The sequence below is a fragment of the Phalacrocorax carbo genome, chromosome Z (assembly GCF_963921805.1).
Source record: "Phalacrocorax carbo chromosome Z, bPhaCar2.1, whole genome shotgun sequence".
NCBI lineage: Eukaryota > Metazoa > Chordata > Aves > Suliformes > Phalacrocoracidae > Phalacrocorax > Phalacrocorax carbo.
Genome location: NC_087548.1, coordinates 35079695 through 35096356, shown reverse-complemented (window position 1 = coordinate 35096356; position 16662 = coordinate 35079695). Strand labels below are relative to the sequence as shown.

General features: G+C 37.4%; 1 protein-coding gene across 8 annotated transcripts in view; it reads left to right on the top strand.

The window, feature by feature from the left end:
- NFIB (nuclear factor I B) overlaps nt 1-16662 on the top strand; it is a 182828-nt gene that overhangs the window by 119218 nt on the left and 46948 nt on the right. For all 8 annotated transcript variants that reach the window (XM_064438922.1, XM_064438921.1, XM_064438920.1 and 5 more), the window contains exons 5-6: nt 1921-2041; nt 3889-4007. In XM_064438922.1, the coding sequence (XP_064294992.1) occupies nt 1921-2041; nt 3889-4007 (240 nt within the window). The remainder of the gene's footprint in view (nt 1-1920; nt 2042-3888; nt 4008-16662) is intronic.

Sequence of the window (16662 nt, the reverse complement as noted above, 5' to 3'; positions counted from 1 at the left end):
TTTGCTATGTGTGGGACCTTCTGCATAGCTTATTGGACTGATATGTCAGTAAAACTACTGTGTGTAACAAAACCTTGTATTTGTTAAACTTGCAGCTTTTTAAGGTTGTCCTACACATCCTTGGATTTTGCTAAACCATTTGCTTATTCTTTTAGTTTGTTTTTGAATTTGTAGCTCTCAAAAGAAAAAACACAGCATGGGTATAAAGGATGACTAACTTAATGTATTAGACGCTTGTGTTTCTTTTACTTGTAGCACTGGCTGTAATTGAATTTCTAATTACATTGGCTTGTTTTGGCATCTGAAATGTTATCCACTTGAATGTGCAAAATAAAAAAGTAACAAAAAATATAAATATAAAAGGACAGGTGAAGCTTTTTTTGCAGAAAAAAAACCCTAAAGTGAGTATAAGTAAGATCTGTTTTGTTGACACCAAAGAATTTGCTATAATATTATGGAATAAAATCAGTGGTTGTTTTCATCTGACATTGCTTTCTAAACACTTCTTCCATTAGTATCAACACTATTAAAGTATTTCTCTTAAGACTTCATTAGGAAGTAAACAAAAATACTTGAAAACTATAGTTAGAAGTGTCTACAGTGATGGCACCAACATTGTAAGAAGTGAATGGTCCAGGAAGGTCTCTTTTCTGATGAGGTGAGGACAAACCAGTGAGGCATGAGTTTCCAAAACTGTCCAAATTTTGCACAGGAGTTAATTCATGACAGGTCAGGATTATTGAGGAACTTAATTAACTCAGTGAGGATTAAGATGCACATGTAATTTCATTTGCTGTCATCAGAAATTAATATTCAACAATTAAAATTATGTTAAGTCCTCCAGCAAAATACTGATCATTGCCATCCTGCAGTGTTAAGAGATATTCTTTTTTGTGCTTGCTGCAGATATGGTTTTTCTGTTTTAGGAGGCTGAGGATGTGCGAAATACGGCTTTCTTCTAGTAATCAGGTGGTTAAATACATTTTAAAGTATCAGGCCATTCAGATTAAAAAAGAATCAATATTGTAGTTATGTTATGGAATCGTACCTTCTGCAGCTGTTATACATGATATACTTCTAATAGTAAGCTTTAAAGCATGTGGTTTCTGTGGGATTTCTTACCATGCATTTGTTTAACCTCAAGCCGCAACAGAGTTGTATTTTAACTGTCAGGAAAAATACAAACCTTCAGATACATTACACAACATGCAATTATTCTTTTAAGTGCCAAAGGTACTTAAAATGCGCAATGCACAGTGAACAAAGGTAAATACACCACAGCATGTAGCACAATTTATTCTTGAAATGCCAAGATTTAAGGTACACAGACTCTGTAAGGAGGTGAACATAACGCTGAGCATGTGTGTGTATTTGTGTGTAGGTGTACGTATGCAAAGCAGTACCTGTGGCACTGGGTGAAAGAAAACGGAGGCAGCAAAACATGCTGTCAGCACAGAAGGTTATTGGTAATGCAAAAGAGTTAACATTAAGGGAAAAAGAGTTTGTGTGTCCCCAGGTTTGTTCTTTCCAGTTCTTTCAGTTCTTTAATAAAGAATGTTAGCTATCCTTATAAACCCTGCCTCATTCATTTTAAAAGTTCTTCTACAGAAGTCTTGACTTTGTGCTGAAGTTTGTGTTACATTTTTCATATTGACAATTCCAGGTTATGTGTTATACAACAAATACATTATGTCTGCATAACTGCTAAGGAATTTCTAGGGATGGGGGAAGATAATTCACTTTTTTTAGCTATATAAACATTGATAGAACTATAGAACTTGTCTGTACTTGGTTTCTGCAAGAGGCAGAAGATTAGATACATGTAGTAACATCTTGATGTTTTTCCCAGTGTTAAAAAAGAAAAGATGGCTAAAAAGATAAAAGATTATCTTTGACTTGTTATGATGATGTGTTTTTCAGCACCCATAACCCAGGGAACTGGAGTGAACTTCCCAATTGGAGAGCTTCCGAGCCAGCCATATTACCATGATATGAATTCGGGTGTAAATCTGCAGAGGTCCTTGTCCTCTCCACCAAGCAGGTAAAAACTTGAAATAAGTGCTAATGTGAAACCAGGTTTAAGAGTGTAGGACAAGCAATTCACAAAGACTGTCAACAGCCAATTATTTTATCAGTTGCCTCTGATTTTGTGAGGTAGGCTACTTACATACATTACCATAATCTATGTACAGATATATATGTCACAAATCTTGTGATTTAAAGTGGTGGTGGTGTTGCCTGTCATTGCTGTTGATATCAAAGACCATAATAACTTTTGTCAGGGTTTGAAGTGCTCACTAAATCATCTGCCAAGAGAATAGCTACACATCCTGAAACTGCTGCTGACTTGCAGGAAGGTTAGCAGCTGGGAACCTGCTGGCAGGGCTCCATGCCACAGGGTAGTTGAAGGCACAAAGGCTGTCTTTGAGGGCTCCCTCTTGGACCTCTGTCTTGAAAGATATGTTGGGAGAGATACTGTTTCCTGTGGAAAAGGCGTGAGTACAGGTATATAAATACAAGGTGTCTTTATCCATAGCATCACCCCAGCTCACGAAAGTCTGTTTCCTGCCTCATCCTGACAATGGGCGTTTCCCAGCACAGTTGGAACACGGAGGAGTATGTGAGGTAGTCACAGGCTCTCCAGTTTTTCTCAAGGGTCTCCATGTGCCTGCTACAGGCAGTTTGGTCTGAGGGACCCACTTCTTCCTTGCTTCAACATGCTTCCTTCTCCCAACTCTGAGAGACTCGGTGCCCTCCCTAAGGAGCAGCTGGCATGCCCATAGAGGTGAAGAGCCTGCTGTGCCCTCCTTCTCACTCCCAGATAATGAACTGTCTGTCACACCCTTTGGTGCCCCTTGGTTTTCTGAAACTATCCGATGTACCACAAAATCATAAGCACTATAGGACCTTTCATTGCCCTGTAATTCTGCACCCCAGTGAGTCAGGAAGTGTCTGCACAGTGGGACAGGATTTAACAGGACTGTCAGAGGGCTGGGGTGCTCTTCCACCAGCACCTGGCTGTTCTGAGTTATTTTGCTCATATTCCCCTTTTTTGTTCCATTGTGTTTTCAGCTTGGCGGTTCATCTAGTACATTGTAGAAATGGATAGATTAATTCTCACAGAGTTGTCTAAATAATATAATAACAACAACAACAACAATAATAATAGTACCGCCACCACTAATGATAATAACAATAACAACAACAATAGTAATAATACAATGATTGAAACCTTCATCCTGGTTTTGTTTGGGATAACAGCTTCAGTATACATTGTTATGAATAAACCTTGACTTCCCACCACTGTATTGAAGTGCTGCCTCATTTTATGTAGTGTGACTTGAAATATGGGCCTTTTGTTATTTTTAATTAAACTAGTCTAAAATGAAAAGTCGTTGTTTCAGGTTAGACCTCTTTGAAAAGCTTAGGATTTTGACCTGGTGAAAAACAATATACCGCATTTTTTCCTTATTAATACATTCAGAAAAGTTCCTGGTTTACAATTACTTTATTAGTAACACTTTTCCAGTGCTTTGTTTTTCTTTCACGGTTTCTGTGTAGTGTTTAACACTCTCATGACACAACCTTTCTTTGGTGTGTTACAGGAACTGGTTTCTGGGTTGTTTAGCCAAATGCTGGTAGACTTTTGTATGTTACCCATTCATGCCATCTCTGAAATATTAAATAATGTGAAAAATGCAAGCACATACCTGCATTACATATTAAATATCATCTATGTAAGTTAATGTAAGCCCTAATAGCCACTTTTTTTGTGCTTTATATGCCTGGATTACTTTCTATTGAAATATTTGTTGAAATCCAAGCAGTTTATATACCACTACTAGCTGCATATCATATTTACTGCCAAATCTCACATTACTTCAACAGCAAAAGACCCAAAACGATCTCCATAGATGAAAATATGGAGCCAAGCCCGACAGGAGACTTTTATCCTTCTCCAAATTCACCAGCTGCGGGGAGTCGGACATGGCATGAAAGAGATCAAGGTGAGTAACATGGGACCATTTTACCTTGAATACTCAAGCATACAAAAATCTCTGCATTTGCCTTTCCATCACTGCAATAAAATGATGACTTTTTAGAATAATTGTTATTTTTCTGTCTGGTATGTGTATTTGCTGGTTTTGTAAATGTAGTTAAAATGAACAGTCGACAGGATATGGTATAAACAACACATAATAATTTTTGCATCTCATGACTCCCTCCTTATCTATTGTTTGAAGAGATGTGTGACAAGTGAGGTTACTTGATAGTGTGTATGCTGTGATCATCCTGGGAGGATTTTGAGTACAATGGTTTCAAGTGAAAACCAGAACATCTCCATACTATGGTTGACTCAACACTACTTTACTCAGGTTTGTTTTACCATAACAGACTCCTGTATATGTGTTTAGTCCATACTATGTTACTCACAATAGGTCCAGTAGGCTCTTTTCTGAAAAGTCCACACGTAGCTCTGTGGGACAATATCCATATGCTAAAGGATGTTTGTAAGTGTTGTGTTTTGGGTTGTCAGAAGCATGTTTGTGTGTAGAAGAAAGTTCTGGCTGTCAAAACAGTAAAATTAATTGTCATAACATTCCCTGATGTTCTGTTGATGCTTTTAAACCTAGATGCCTCAGTAATCTTTTCCCTCACCATTGTGATGTGAAAATGTGTTTAAGCTCACATGTATTTGAACAGTGTTGGTTAATGGAACCTGTGACTGAGGTGCTGCAGCTATTTCTCCAGTCTGTGAAATGTACAGCACATTATGTAAAAGTGAAATAGAGAAAAAGACATGCCATTGCTTCTTTTGCTGGTCTTCCAGTATTTGCTCTCTTTTCTCTGTCCACTGCTTGTTGCTCTCAGTTCTACAGTAACCTTTGGTCTTACCTCATTTTTACATTGTTTTAGACTTCTTTTTTCTTTTTTTTTTTTTTTTGCACCTGCTAAGTTTTCTCTTTCATCTCTGTGTGCAAGGTAGCATGTGATCAATATTTAATTTGGCTGCCTTTTATTTTCACTTTTTCGTTATAGTTGGTCTCCTTTTAATCTGCTTCTGCCTACCCTCTGATCTATGTTCTCATTATTAGACTGTTCCTCTCACACAATGTTTAATAGTCTTTTTCTTTGTTGTTTCTTTTGTTAGATTGGTTTTTCATGGAGCCTTTGATATTTTCTTATTTCTAGCTGTTCGCAGCATTCACTGTTGAATTTAAAAAAGAAATCTTGCCCTTGGCTTTGCATAACCAAACTTAAGAACAGCAAAATAGCAGTACTGCCAGTCAGAATCTTCCCCCTTATGCAAAATATTTTCCTCTGTGACTGTTACCTATTTTGCCATGACACTTTATTATGACTTCTTGTAAAAGGATTATACCTCAACAACTTTTTGTGCTTTTAAAATAAATAATTTTTGTGGTTGTGAGGAAAACAGCCCATCGTTCCACTCTGAAGTGGTCTCCACATATGCCCACTTGTGAAATGAAGCCCTTTTTTGCTGCTGAGTGAGCTGTAGGGGCTTCTGAGAGATGCAGTTCCACATGGATAGCTGAACCTGAGTTCTGCTGACAGAGGCTTTCACAGATGATCTCTGTAGCTCCCAACTATCTCAATTGCTTTTTAGCTCTTGAATAATTCTGCTTGCAAAGATCTGTGCTCTGTGAACTCTGGATTTGTTCAGTTTTACCAGCCTTCTTCATGTCACATTTATCAGTAGTGAACAATGTTATTTCTTAGATTACTTGAGAAGATTTACAGTGAACATTAATTTCTGTGCTATTGGGTAGCTTGACTTCTGGACTGAAACAGCCTTTAACTCTCTGCATGTCTCATAAACTAGAGAACTCCAAAAGATGAGAAAGAGAGAATGAGAGAGATAGACTTGAATCAGTGTGGGGTTTTTTTGCTTCCTTGGATATACATTTTTCCTGAATATCCTGTTCTCCAGCACTGCTGGGCCTAGTGAAATTTTACCAGATCCTTCATAGAGAGGTTGTCTCTGAGACACTATGAGGGACTTTGTTTTTTCTTTCCTTAAGATGTTCTTCCATTCCTGCAGAGGGACAGATATACCGCTGTCCACTCTGAAAACTATTATACTGGGGGAAGCATAAGCCTTTTGCCCCTAGCCATCTATGTTTTGCTCCAATCACTTTCTGAGATTATCCTCCTGCTGCGGAAACACTGTAAGGAAACAATGCCTGTCCTTGGTACCTGGTCTCACTGTGAAGGGCTATGCTGCAGCTCCTGGCATATTTGTTCTGCTGCTAGTTTGTAGATGCTTGATATCATCATCCTGCTAGCATGTATCTCCATAAAGCTCCTTTTGGACACAGGCATCTTATCAGGATATGATATTTGTGAAAACATATATTCTGTTTCCTTATGTGTGCAATCGCAAAGATAACAGAAATAAAAGCTTGGTTTCTATGCCAGAGAGCTCACTGGCACTACTTCCCTCTCTCCCGTAAGATCTGTGTGTCATATGAGGCTAAGCAGAAATGAAAAACAGGAGAAGCCATTTGGGATCACATTTGTGTTATCCAGTGTCACCAGGGGATCCTCAGGTAGTCCCAACAGGCACTGCTTTTCCAGATTCCAAAGGTTATCAGAGGGTGTTCCAAAGCACAGTGTCCACAAATGAGAATATGCAGAAGTATAATGTTTATGAGTAGGTAGCTTCTCTTTCACGCTGATGCAATTTTAACTTTTCTAAGAGGAACAAAATCAGAAATAGTGTTGATATTAAGATAGAGCATTACTGACTTCAGTGTCATTGTCTCTGAACCTGACAGAGCAAAGGCTCGAACTTCTGGCCTGAAATAGTTGTAGTTTCTTTGTCTTCATACCTAAATGTAATATATTTTCATAGACATAGAAATGACATAGATTTGAAAGATTCTTTTATCATGAAGGCTTTTCATATCTTTATTTAGTTGCATTTGTAAACTAGCAGAAATGAGATGACAGTGGTATTTTGGAACTGGAGATAGTCTCAATGAAACAATGATAGCTGAAACAGGTTGGAATAAAGTAGTTAGGAGTTTCATAGGTGTCTATGGAGTATATAACCATTTTGATAGAGAGAGTGGGACAAAGATTAATGGGTAACACGGAAATATACTGAGATCAAAAATGTGACAGATGAAAATTTGCAGTGGGGTGGTACAGGTTAGGTCAACCTTTTATTGCTGTGAAAAACAAATATGTAGTTTAGTAGGTAAGCAGACATCAGGAGATGGGTGATACTGTATGAGTGCTTCTGTAGTAATCCTTATAGGTTCTACAGCTTCTCTTCCATGCAAGCATGCATCACGAGGGATAGCAACATGACTACAGGAGTACCTGTGGTTTAGCTAGGATGAGGCATTTGTGAAGGAAAAGAAATCTAGCCCAGCTATAATAAAATCTTCTTCATAACACACTCTACTTTCAGTTGTAAAACTCCAGACTTTGTCCTTTTGCTGTTATCAGTCGTCCTCCTGTTGTAATACTTCCAGAAATGTTTTGATAAGATTTCCAAATGTTGAGTTCTACAGTCTATTTTAGGGGAGTTGGCTGTTTGAAGATGTAATTCTGGGCAGAAATAAAAAAACACATCTGAAAAATGGGAACTTTAGATGACATGAGGTTGGTCAAAGCCAATCCATGGAGGATTATGAGCAGTGGCTTCATTACCCAATGCTCTAGTGTTGTTATGCATGTTATTTTTCTCATACAAAAATAAAGAAACCTCTAATGAACGAAAATTAGTATTTAAAATAATTTTTATTTGTATTTATTGAAGTCAGATTATAAATACTTATGGAAGAAAAGAAAAACTTGTGAAGCTGTGATACTGTTCCGGAGGTTTGCTTCATTGGCTTGCAAAAGGTTGTGACTATTTTGAAAAATACATGTAAACACAGAAGTATATGTAATTGTTTCAAAAATAGATTAAAAACATGTTACTGTGGATTTACAATGTTGTTTTTGAGTTTATATACATTCAGTCATTGTGGGAAGATTCTGTAGTTTGTGCTGTTACTTTTGCTATGTTAAAATACTTAAAAAATGATTCTGTTTGCATGATTTTTTGAAACAGGTGTGAGGTCTTTCTGCAGAGCAAAAAGACCTTTATAACTGCAAAGATTTCTCCCAAAACTTCTCTCTACCAGTAGCTGTCCAAGTAACTAACCATCCTTCAAAAATCCTAGAACCTAAGAACGTGAAAATTCATCTCTGAGAATGGTGCTGTACTTAGAAATAGAGCCCTAACATGATAATTAGTTCAATTTCTGTGTCTGCTGTCAGATCTTGTGCAAGTTATTTGTTCTGTCTTGTATCTCAGTTTTTCCAACTGAATGTCTTATTAACGTCAGTAATGTCTGGATGATGTCTTACATTTCTACCAGCTAGAAATATATCTAGACCTAAAAAGTAGTTTACTGTAAGTCTGTTGCAGTCTCCCTTTTTCCAGGTTGCTGTTACTGAATTCTTTACATTTCTGTATTAAACAAAATTTTGACTTCATGCAGCAGTGTAGCAATACTTTGTGTAATAGATAGAAGCTGCTGCATGAGTAAATTTGCTGAGTGTTTTAGAAATTCTGAGGAGGATAAAATTTTGTACAGTAAAATAAAAAAAGTCACCCTCCCCATTCGGAAGAGGAAGTTATTAAAAATATAACAAAACTAGCGACCAGTGCAGTGGGTAAAAAATACTTCAGATCTAATAGGCGAAGAACCAGTGGTGAATATCTTGATTTATTAACCGGTAAGTAAATCAGATACTTTTTCTTAACTCAAAAGGAAGCAGGAATATCACAAGAACAGAGCACTGTGTGTACACCTATGGCTTCTCTTCTAAAAGCTAGCTTGACCGAGTTCATTAAGATAATTGCAGACAATTTAAGTATTTGGTCAGTATTGAGATCTGTTTTACTTTTATAGTATTACAACACTGTGCATGTTGTAAATAAATAAATCATGGATTATTACCAAGGCACACTGGTCATAATAAAAGTGGAGAGATTCATGTGGATTTCTGTAGTAGTCAGGTGTCTGGAATACTGAGCATCAATACACAACAAAGTGAATTTTAATTTTACAGTTTCTTCATCATGTTCACTCTCTTACACCTCACCCACCTCTACCAACAGTCAAGAGTCAAGATGCCAACATACCATTAAAATTGAAACAGCTGGACCACCTTCACCCGTTGATTGGCCAGCAGCTGTTGGACCCTCCACTTCTCAGGTCCCAAGCCCCTTTGTTGGATACCCCTCTTCTGGACACTTGTCCCCTTTTGCTTTCTCCTCACCCACCGGACACCCCTTTCCCATTGGGGTCCTTCCTGATGGCTCTTTCCTTCTTGGGCCTTCCTCTCATGGACCGTCAAAGATGGATGTTCTCATTTCCGAAGTGAGGGAACTAAAAGAGGAAGTAGTTAATGTGGTCCAGGAGTTGAGAACAGTAACAGATCACCTTGGCTTTTTGGTGGCCTGTGTTGCACAGAGTTCAGGGTTTTTTCCGGCTCCTGGTGCTGCTTCTGAAAGTTAATGCTTTAGAATTTCACAGTCTCCATCTAACAGATGAATTCATCTTGCAAAGGTTTATCTTGATGAATATCTGTTAGATGCATTTCTGTGCTTTTGACTCAGTCTGAGTTCTTAAAATCCTTGTATGTCAAAGCATGTTTTCAAGCAAGTTATGTCTTGTTAGTAACTTCTGTTACATCTGCCTTTGTACTTTTTAATATTTCAAAATACTCTTTAATCAATGTATACACACACATACACATACCCTTTATATATATATACACACACACACACACACACCCCCATACACACCTTATGGATCTAGCTGAATTTTCAGTGTTTTTAACTAGTGTAATGTATGCACAGTAGTCAAATGCTGCCGCTTGATAAGTTGTCGTAACTTCACACTCGTAAAATGAGAGGTACTTTTCACCAAGAGTAACTTTTCAAAGTGTATTTCCAGAGAACATTCTTAGCCATGGTGCGTCTTAGCCTGTTGGCTGCTATGATTCTGAAAGTGACATCATGGTAACAAACAGTAGCATTAGCAAGGAAGACTCACCTGGGAAGCCACAAGATCAGTTCTCCTCTTTCTTCCTGGTTGCAGAACAAGACATTGGTAGTATTCAATGAACAGGCATTATGTCTACTTGTTAAAGATCAGTGGTTCTGCCATGATAGTTAAAAAAAAATTAAAATCAATAAGGGTTTGGTTTACTTCTGTTTCCATAGTCGCAATTTTACAAGAAAATCTTCTGGCATGTAAAATGAGTTAAACATTACTTTCATAAAGATGAAGTGTGCTTTTTTATTCTTACAGCTTGAAAGGCACTAGATATAGAAAAATAGATGAACAAGCTTTCAAATGCTTATTTAATTAAAAAGGGAGAGAAAGAGAAAAATGCATGAACAGGACAGCAAAAACATTATCTTAAAATGAGTGAAGTTGCTTGTACATCAAGAAAATTTATATCTTGCATTATTAGGTGAGAATGGTGTTAAGTTTACACTCTCTCCAAAAATAAAGCAACAGAGATTATATCTGTTTTCCTATGTTTAGTATAGCTTTAGACCAATTTACAACTTGTTCATAAGTATTTTCAAATATTCAGAGTAGCAGATGAGGAAGTTTCTATTCTGGCCAGAGCAGAGACCTGTCTTTTCCTCCAGCCCATGTACACTTCAGTTTCTGAATGAATGAAGAGAGGAGTAATAAAATGTTTAGGAAAGAGAGAGAAAGACAGTAGGAGGTACAATAGGAAGCATACAAAAAGGTTTGCTTTTTTGCGTTCCTGGAAATGGCTGTTATTTGCTCAATAAAGTCACTGTAAAAAAATCTCATTATAGGTTCTTTGTCTTTTATTTTGACTAATTTATTGTGGCAAAGCCTATTCCTCAGTGTTTTCCATGTGTGACCAGTGAGTTGCATACACTCAGGGCTAGCATATGCATCTCCCATATACATCAGTGAAGGATGTGTGTGCAAAAGGGTACTTTTCTTATATGCATAGCTCGTATTCTGTGATAAACTATATGCTATGGCAATATCCTGTTACCTTGATGGTGACTCTAGATCTCCTTTGATTAAAATTAGTGATAAAATGCATGTCAATGCAATATTTGGCCAAGGAGCTAGTATGTATAATTGTTCTATTCCAATGTTGCTGAATAAGAGATTTCATGATTATTTTTGAAACTGATCAGCTCCTATTAGAAATTGTAAGTTAAGCATTATTTTGTATGATCTAACCTATGTGGCACAGAATATCTTCAATTACCAAAAGAATAGGTATTTAGTACCTCATGAATCATAGGTGTCTGCACTGACTTTTTTTTTTCTAGTACATCTATGAGTTGGAAGAAATGAATTTACTCACATATTGTAACCTCTTTTAGACACATCTTCTGTTTGTCTTCATTGATAGACTCTTTGTTTCTGTGCTGTATACCTAGATACACTTGAAAAGGTTCTGAATTTGTGTTTTATACTGCTTTCATACAAACAACATCAAACTTGATCAAAGTAGTATATTACAGTGTGAGTGATTTTATCTCAGTTCAAAACCATTCCCCAGATGGATCTACAATTAAATTAATATAGCACACCTATTAAACCATCCTAAACTGTTACCAGTATACACTATAATAGTAATAAAAAGGAGATGCCGTAACCTAAATGCTTCTAAATCAGCAACTTCCCTTGAATTGTTTTATCTCAAATGCCTCTTTAATCTTATTGCATTAGAAACTGGAAATACTTTTCTGACTTTTGCAGTTAAGGTTACAATATTGATTTCATTTTCTAGCCAAGTTCCTTGGATTCTCAGCACTAATGAGGTGTTATAGCTGTGCATTTTTCCTTGGAGTTTGAATGACTTTCTGTAGGATAATTTAATAAATGACTAAAATGTACTTTAAAGTATTTATAATTTGTTTGGCGTTTTAATTAGGTTTTCTCACAGTATCCCAAAATGCTCTTCTATCACAGCTATCTACTGGAATCACATCTCTTAACAATGACTCATAGGTGATGAAATGCCCCAGTCTGTTTCTGAAATGTAAAGTTAAATAAAAAAGTAGTTGAGTACCTAAAGTACACTGTAACTGCTTAAGGGTTATTTATGGCAGCACAGAGTACTTGGAGCCTCATGTGGGTTTGTTAATGAAAGTATATATGTTTGTTATAGTACATTCCTTGTGGCAGCAACATTGTAGTTTTGGTCTCATGCATTTTATCTCTATTCCCAAAGTCAGCCTCATTACTTGCAGTGCCTGCTTCGTGTTTAAAAGGTAGCCACCCCACTGAACTCTTAAGTACTTCTCCTATGACATCTGATGGGCTGCGCTGGTACAGAGGTGCTTGGATAGACTGAGTCTGAAGTTGTGGGAAGAAGTGAGCCAGGAAAGGCTGCAGAGGTAGAATCTGGCATTCTGCCTCTGGCCCCTGTGGGTCACAGCAGAGCTGGTGGAGACAAGCTCACAGCCCTTGAACAGCAACACCCCAGCTCCCCATGGTCTTCCTGGTGGTGCCTGTGTCCTGGGGGTATCATAGCTGGACAATGCTTCTGGTATGAGGCATGCAGGGTGAGGAAGTATGGCCAGCTTTATGCCAGCAGATCAATGCATGATAAAAATTGTATTTTACTCCTCACAAGAAACAGTGCAGGTATGATACATAGTCATGCTGATTATGGACCTTTCCTGGGAGGTTTACTGTTACTTTCTGATGAGGAGTAGCAAGCTGGGTTTGAAGGATGAGAATGGAGAATTGCTGCCTACTGTTCTTGCAAGATAGTGTGCCATAGTTTCAGCCTAATCTTAGTGGAAATAGATGTAAATTTAAATAGGAATAATCTTTCAGCATGGCAGTTAATTACTTACATGTCATATGGCACTCTCAAACAACTGTTAGGGGGATTAGGTCTGTATGTCCCATCCTACTGTTAAACATTTTTTGAAATGACTTTGGGATGTGGATATTTTGCATGTCTACATATTCAATATTAATGCTCTCATCTGACCATCATATCCTTCCTTTGCTACTGTTTTATTTGCCAAAACTGAATAATAATAATAATAAATTAATTTTAGGAAATGTGTATGCAGCTTTGCCAATTACCCTAGCTTAAATAACAATGCACAACAATTATACTTTTCAAAAAATAGTGTATGTAATTTTAGCAGGAACCGTAGTGAGTTGTGTTGCTTTCTGTCCACAAAAAGTATGATAATCAGTAATGCAATGAAGAAATTTTGTTGTCCAACTTTATACAGTTAGTCACACACACCAACAAAAAGCATCCTACAGCTTGTTTGCATTGACACTTGTCTGTGTTATTCCCCATTCCCCCCTCCCCAACCCCCAATATGCTGGGAGATATAAGGGCAGGGAGACACAACCCTTCTATCTTTTGTCCAAACCCCTGTCTATTGAGGAAAAGAAAATCATCACGATCAAGGCATCCCACAGCACGTAACTGTTGGCAATGGAGTACAGTATTCTACAAGCTTGCGTGTGGGTAAGGATGAGAAGAATGACGTGTTTACTCCATCTAGAAGGTTTCTGACTCTCATGTTTCAGTTGCCTGAAAGTTCTTGCAACACTTTCTTCTCTTACGTATGTTAATACTTATTGAACAATGCAAAATAAAATAGTGTGATTTTTAGAAGAGTGCAATAGAGAATGAACAAGGAAATAATTATATTTTAAGAAATTTACTCTTGTTTTGCTGTAGCTTTTCTGAATTGCAGTATTGTTGTAGTGTTTTGCTTACCAGCTTGCTGAACTGAAAATGGTGTTAGAAGAAATTCTAGTCTAGTTCCTTTTCTTAGGTTTTTCACTACAAATCACAAAAGATAATACATTGAAATGCTTTCTCTGTTGTGAAATGGCAAAACAGCACAACAGAGTGTTTGATCATCCTTGGGTATGGTTCCTGGTAGGAAAACCAGTGTCACAGTCTGATAGACTTGGTTGTGCAATATCATTGGTGTGCCTGTGAAAATAACATACGTGCTAAGTAGGTTGATTTGAAGATGGGAGGTTATTGAATCACTGTACACTGAAATACACTACTCCAGTATAAAATTTTCATATATAAAATGCTTTTCTACACTTGATGGAGAAGCCAAAATAAAACTGAGATCAGGTTGTTAAATGTGAAGAGAGCAGCTCTCTTCAAGCCTTAACACTGGCTGCTCCTGAAGTTCAGAACACTCTCAGCTGCTAAGTAATGTGTATATATATATTTGTGTAAGACTTCACTGTTTCTGTCAAAAGCAAATACAAAGGCATTCATACTGAGAATTGCTACCATTTGTCTCAGAAAGTCTCAGAACAAAACTGATAATGATTTTTTTTCTTTGTTTTGTTTTGTTTTGTTAATTTTCCACTCAGAAAAACATTGTTTATCAGAACTGAATTTTTCATGGAAATAAATGAATTTTTAGGATAGTTTCGCTCTGGTCCAATATAAAAATGAGAGTGAATGAAGGGGAATGAGAAACCAACAAGCCAATGATTAGAGCACAGATTTGGTTAATGGGAGAGCTAGATGCAAAGCCCGATCTTTGCCTGATACTGAACAGGAATTCTACCAAGTCTTTCTCTGTTCTAGGCATCAAGTATCTCAGACACCAAGCTGTTCAGGCACGTCTTTCTCTTGTATTTTTTTCACAAAAATATGTCACCATTCATTTTTTGTGAAGAAGATAAATGAATTAAAACATTTTGATTTTCAGGATTCTTGGTTTCCATCCAGCCCCAGTGCGAAGTCTTTAGGACAGATAAAACAAAGCCTTTTTCTTACAAATGAGAGGTGGTTGTGCTTTAGAGTCACTCAGCTGTCAATAGTCAGTGTTAGGTGCCTTATTAAGACTTGCAGTTGAGAAACACAGAATGCTTATAGCGTTAAAGGAAATCAGACTGAGCACATATGAAAATCGGTGGTGCTAGCTCTGCCTGTGCAGAGTGGCTCTATTTGTTCTTCACATGAACAGGTGTAAACCAAAACTGATTCTACTGAGCACAGTGGGATTTGTCATGATTCATCATCATCATACAGCTATCTGATGTGAATTAAAAATTTTACTTAACTTTTCACATGTGCTTCACAGAAGCTTAGCTGCCAGATGTTGTGGAGGCAGTAGAGAGTGAGGCCCAGCTGGATGTGATGTACATAGTATATCCTGCCACCAGAAATAATCCCAGGTACTGCCTCTAGGAAAAGAGGAGTTTGTTTAAAACAGTAGCATGAAGGGATGACTCTTATAGCTTGCTGGGGGTGCTGTGAACTCTGACTCTATAGCTTTCCTGCTTTCACTGAGGTTATAAATACAGTAAGTTGAATGTTGTTTTGTCTTGCTTTCTGTGGAGGTGATGCTACCTACAGTAACGAGTGTTAAATGAATCTTTACAGATTGTTTTCTGCAGGACAGTACCTTGAAAAAAAAGACTTGTGAAACCCAGCAGGAGAAAAGATATTAATAAGAGTTAAAGAATAAACTGGATTAAAGTAGATTTAGTATTTGTTTATGATTTCTTCTTTCTCTGCTCATGACTGTGTCTCACAAGCAAAAAAGAGAAGCTGCCATGTTGTGGTGGTGAGCAAGAAAGCAGATCAGGTGTCCAGAAACAGTCAGGTGGATGTTTGAACTTGCCCTGGATCACTGCTCAATTCCAGCTGAGTTCTCCTAACAGGTGGCTTGCCGAGTGGTGTGCCAAGGTGACATTCACCCAGGGAACTGCCTGGATGACAAGCTGCTTCAGACTGAGGAAAAGAGTCTTTGCTTTGATGAGGAAATTGCCAAAACTCATGTCTTATTAGTGTTTCCTAAGGTTCTTCGGAAGTGAACAACAGTTTAATTAAAGGCTGACGTAAACACGTTTCTGCACACTTTCCCTGCAGCATTTTGTCACATTAGAATTGATCAAAATTGTTGCCTTGGGCTTTCTTGAACAGCTATACATCTGGAGCACCATTTGTGCAAGCTGTTGATAAACAGGCTACATACGCTATGCTTCACAGCAGCTCTTCTGCCTTCCTGTGTAGACAGATTTACCTTGTTGGGAGATGAGATGATCTAACTCTTTTTATTTGCATAAGCCCTTTTCTCTTTGATGTGATGCTTTAAAATGTATGACATGCCACCCGTTTGGGGTATCTCCACAGTAATACAAGAATACAGGGAAGAATGATTTGGAACAGCACTGAGAATTTTTTTAAAAAAAGCCAACTCGTTTTTCACATTTGAAGAAAATTCTCGGCAGGACAAGACACAGTGTCTGATTAATGTTGACCTTTTGATAACTTTGTCCAAGTGCTTTTGGCATCTTTCTGCTTTTCATCCGTACTTCACATTTTTTCCAAAAGTCGAAAAATAAATCACACTTGTAACTGTTTTATTTTCATTCTCAAAGTAGTAAGGATTGGAATCTCATTGCTGAAATATTGACACAGATGTAAGAGCAAGTGGCTTATTTTTGTGACCTCTGTTTGTCATTCATTATGTAATTATCAGTATATAACTAAGCTCTATGTAGCTACTAGACTATGTCTCACAATGTGGAAAAAATAAGACATGTTTTAAAATGAGAAAAATTTTTGTTTTCTCTTCTGTAGAAGCTACTAGTAAAATCA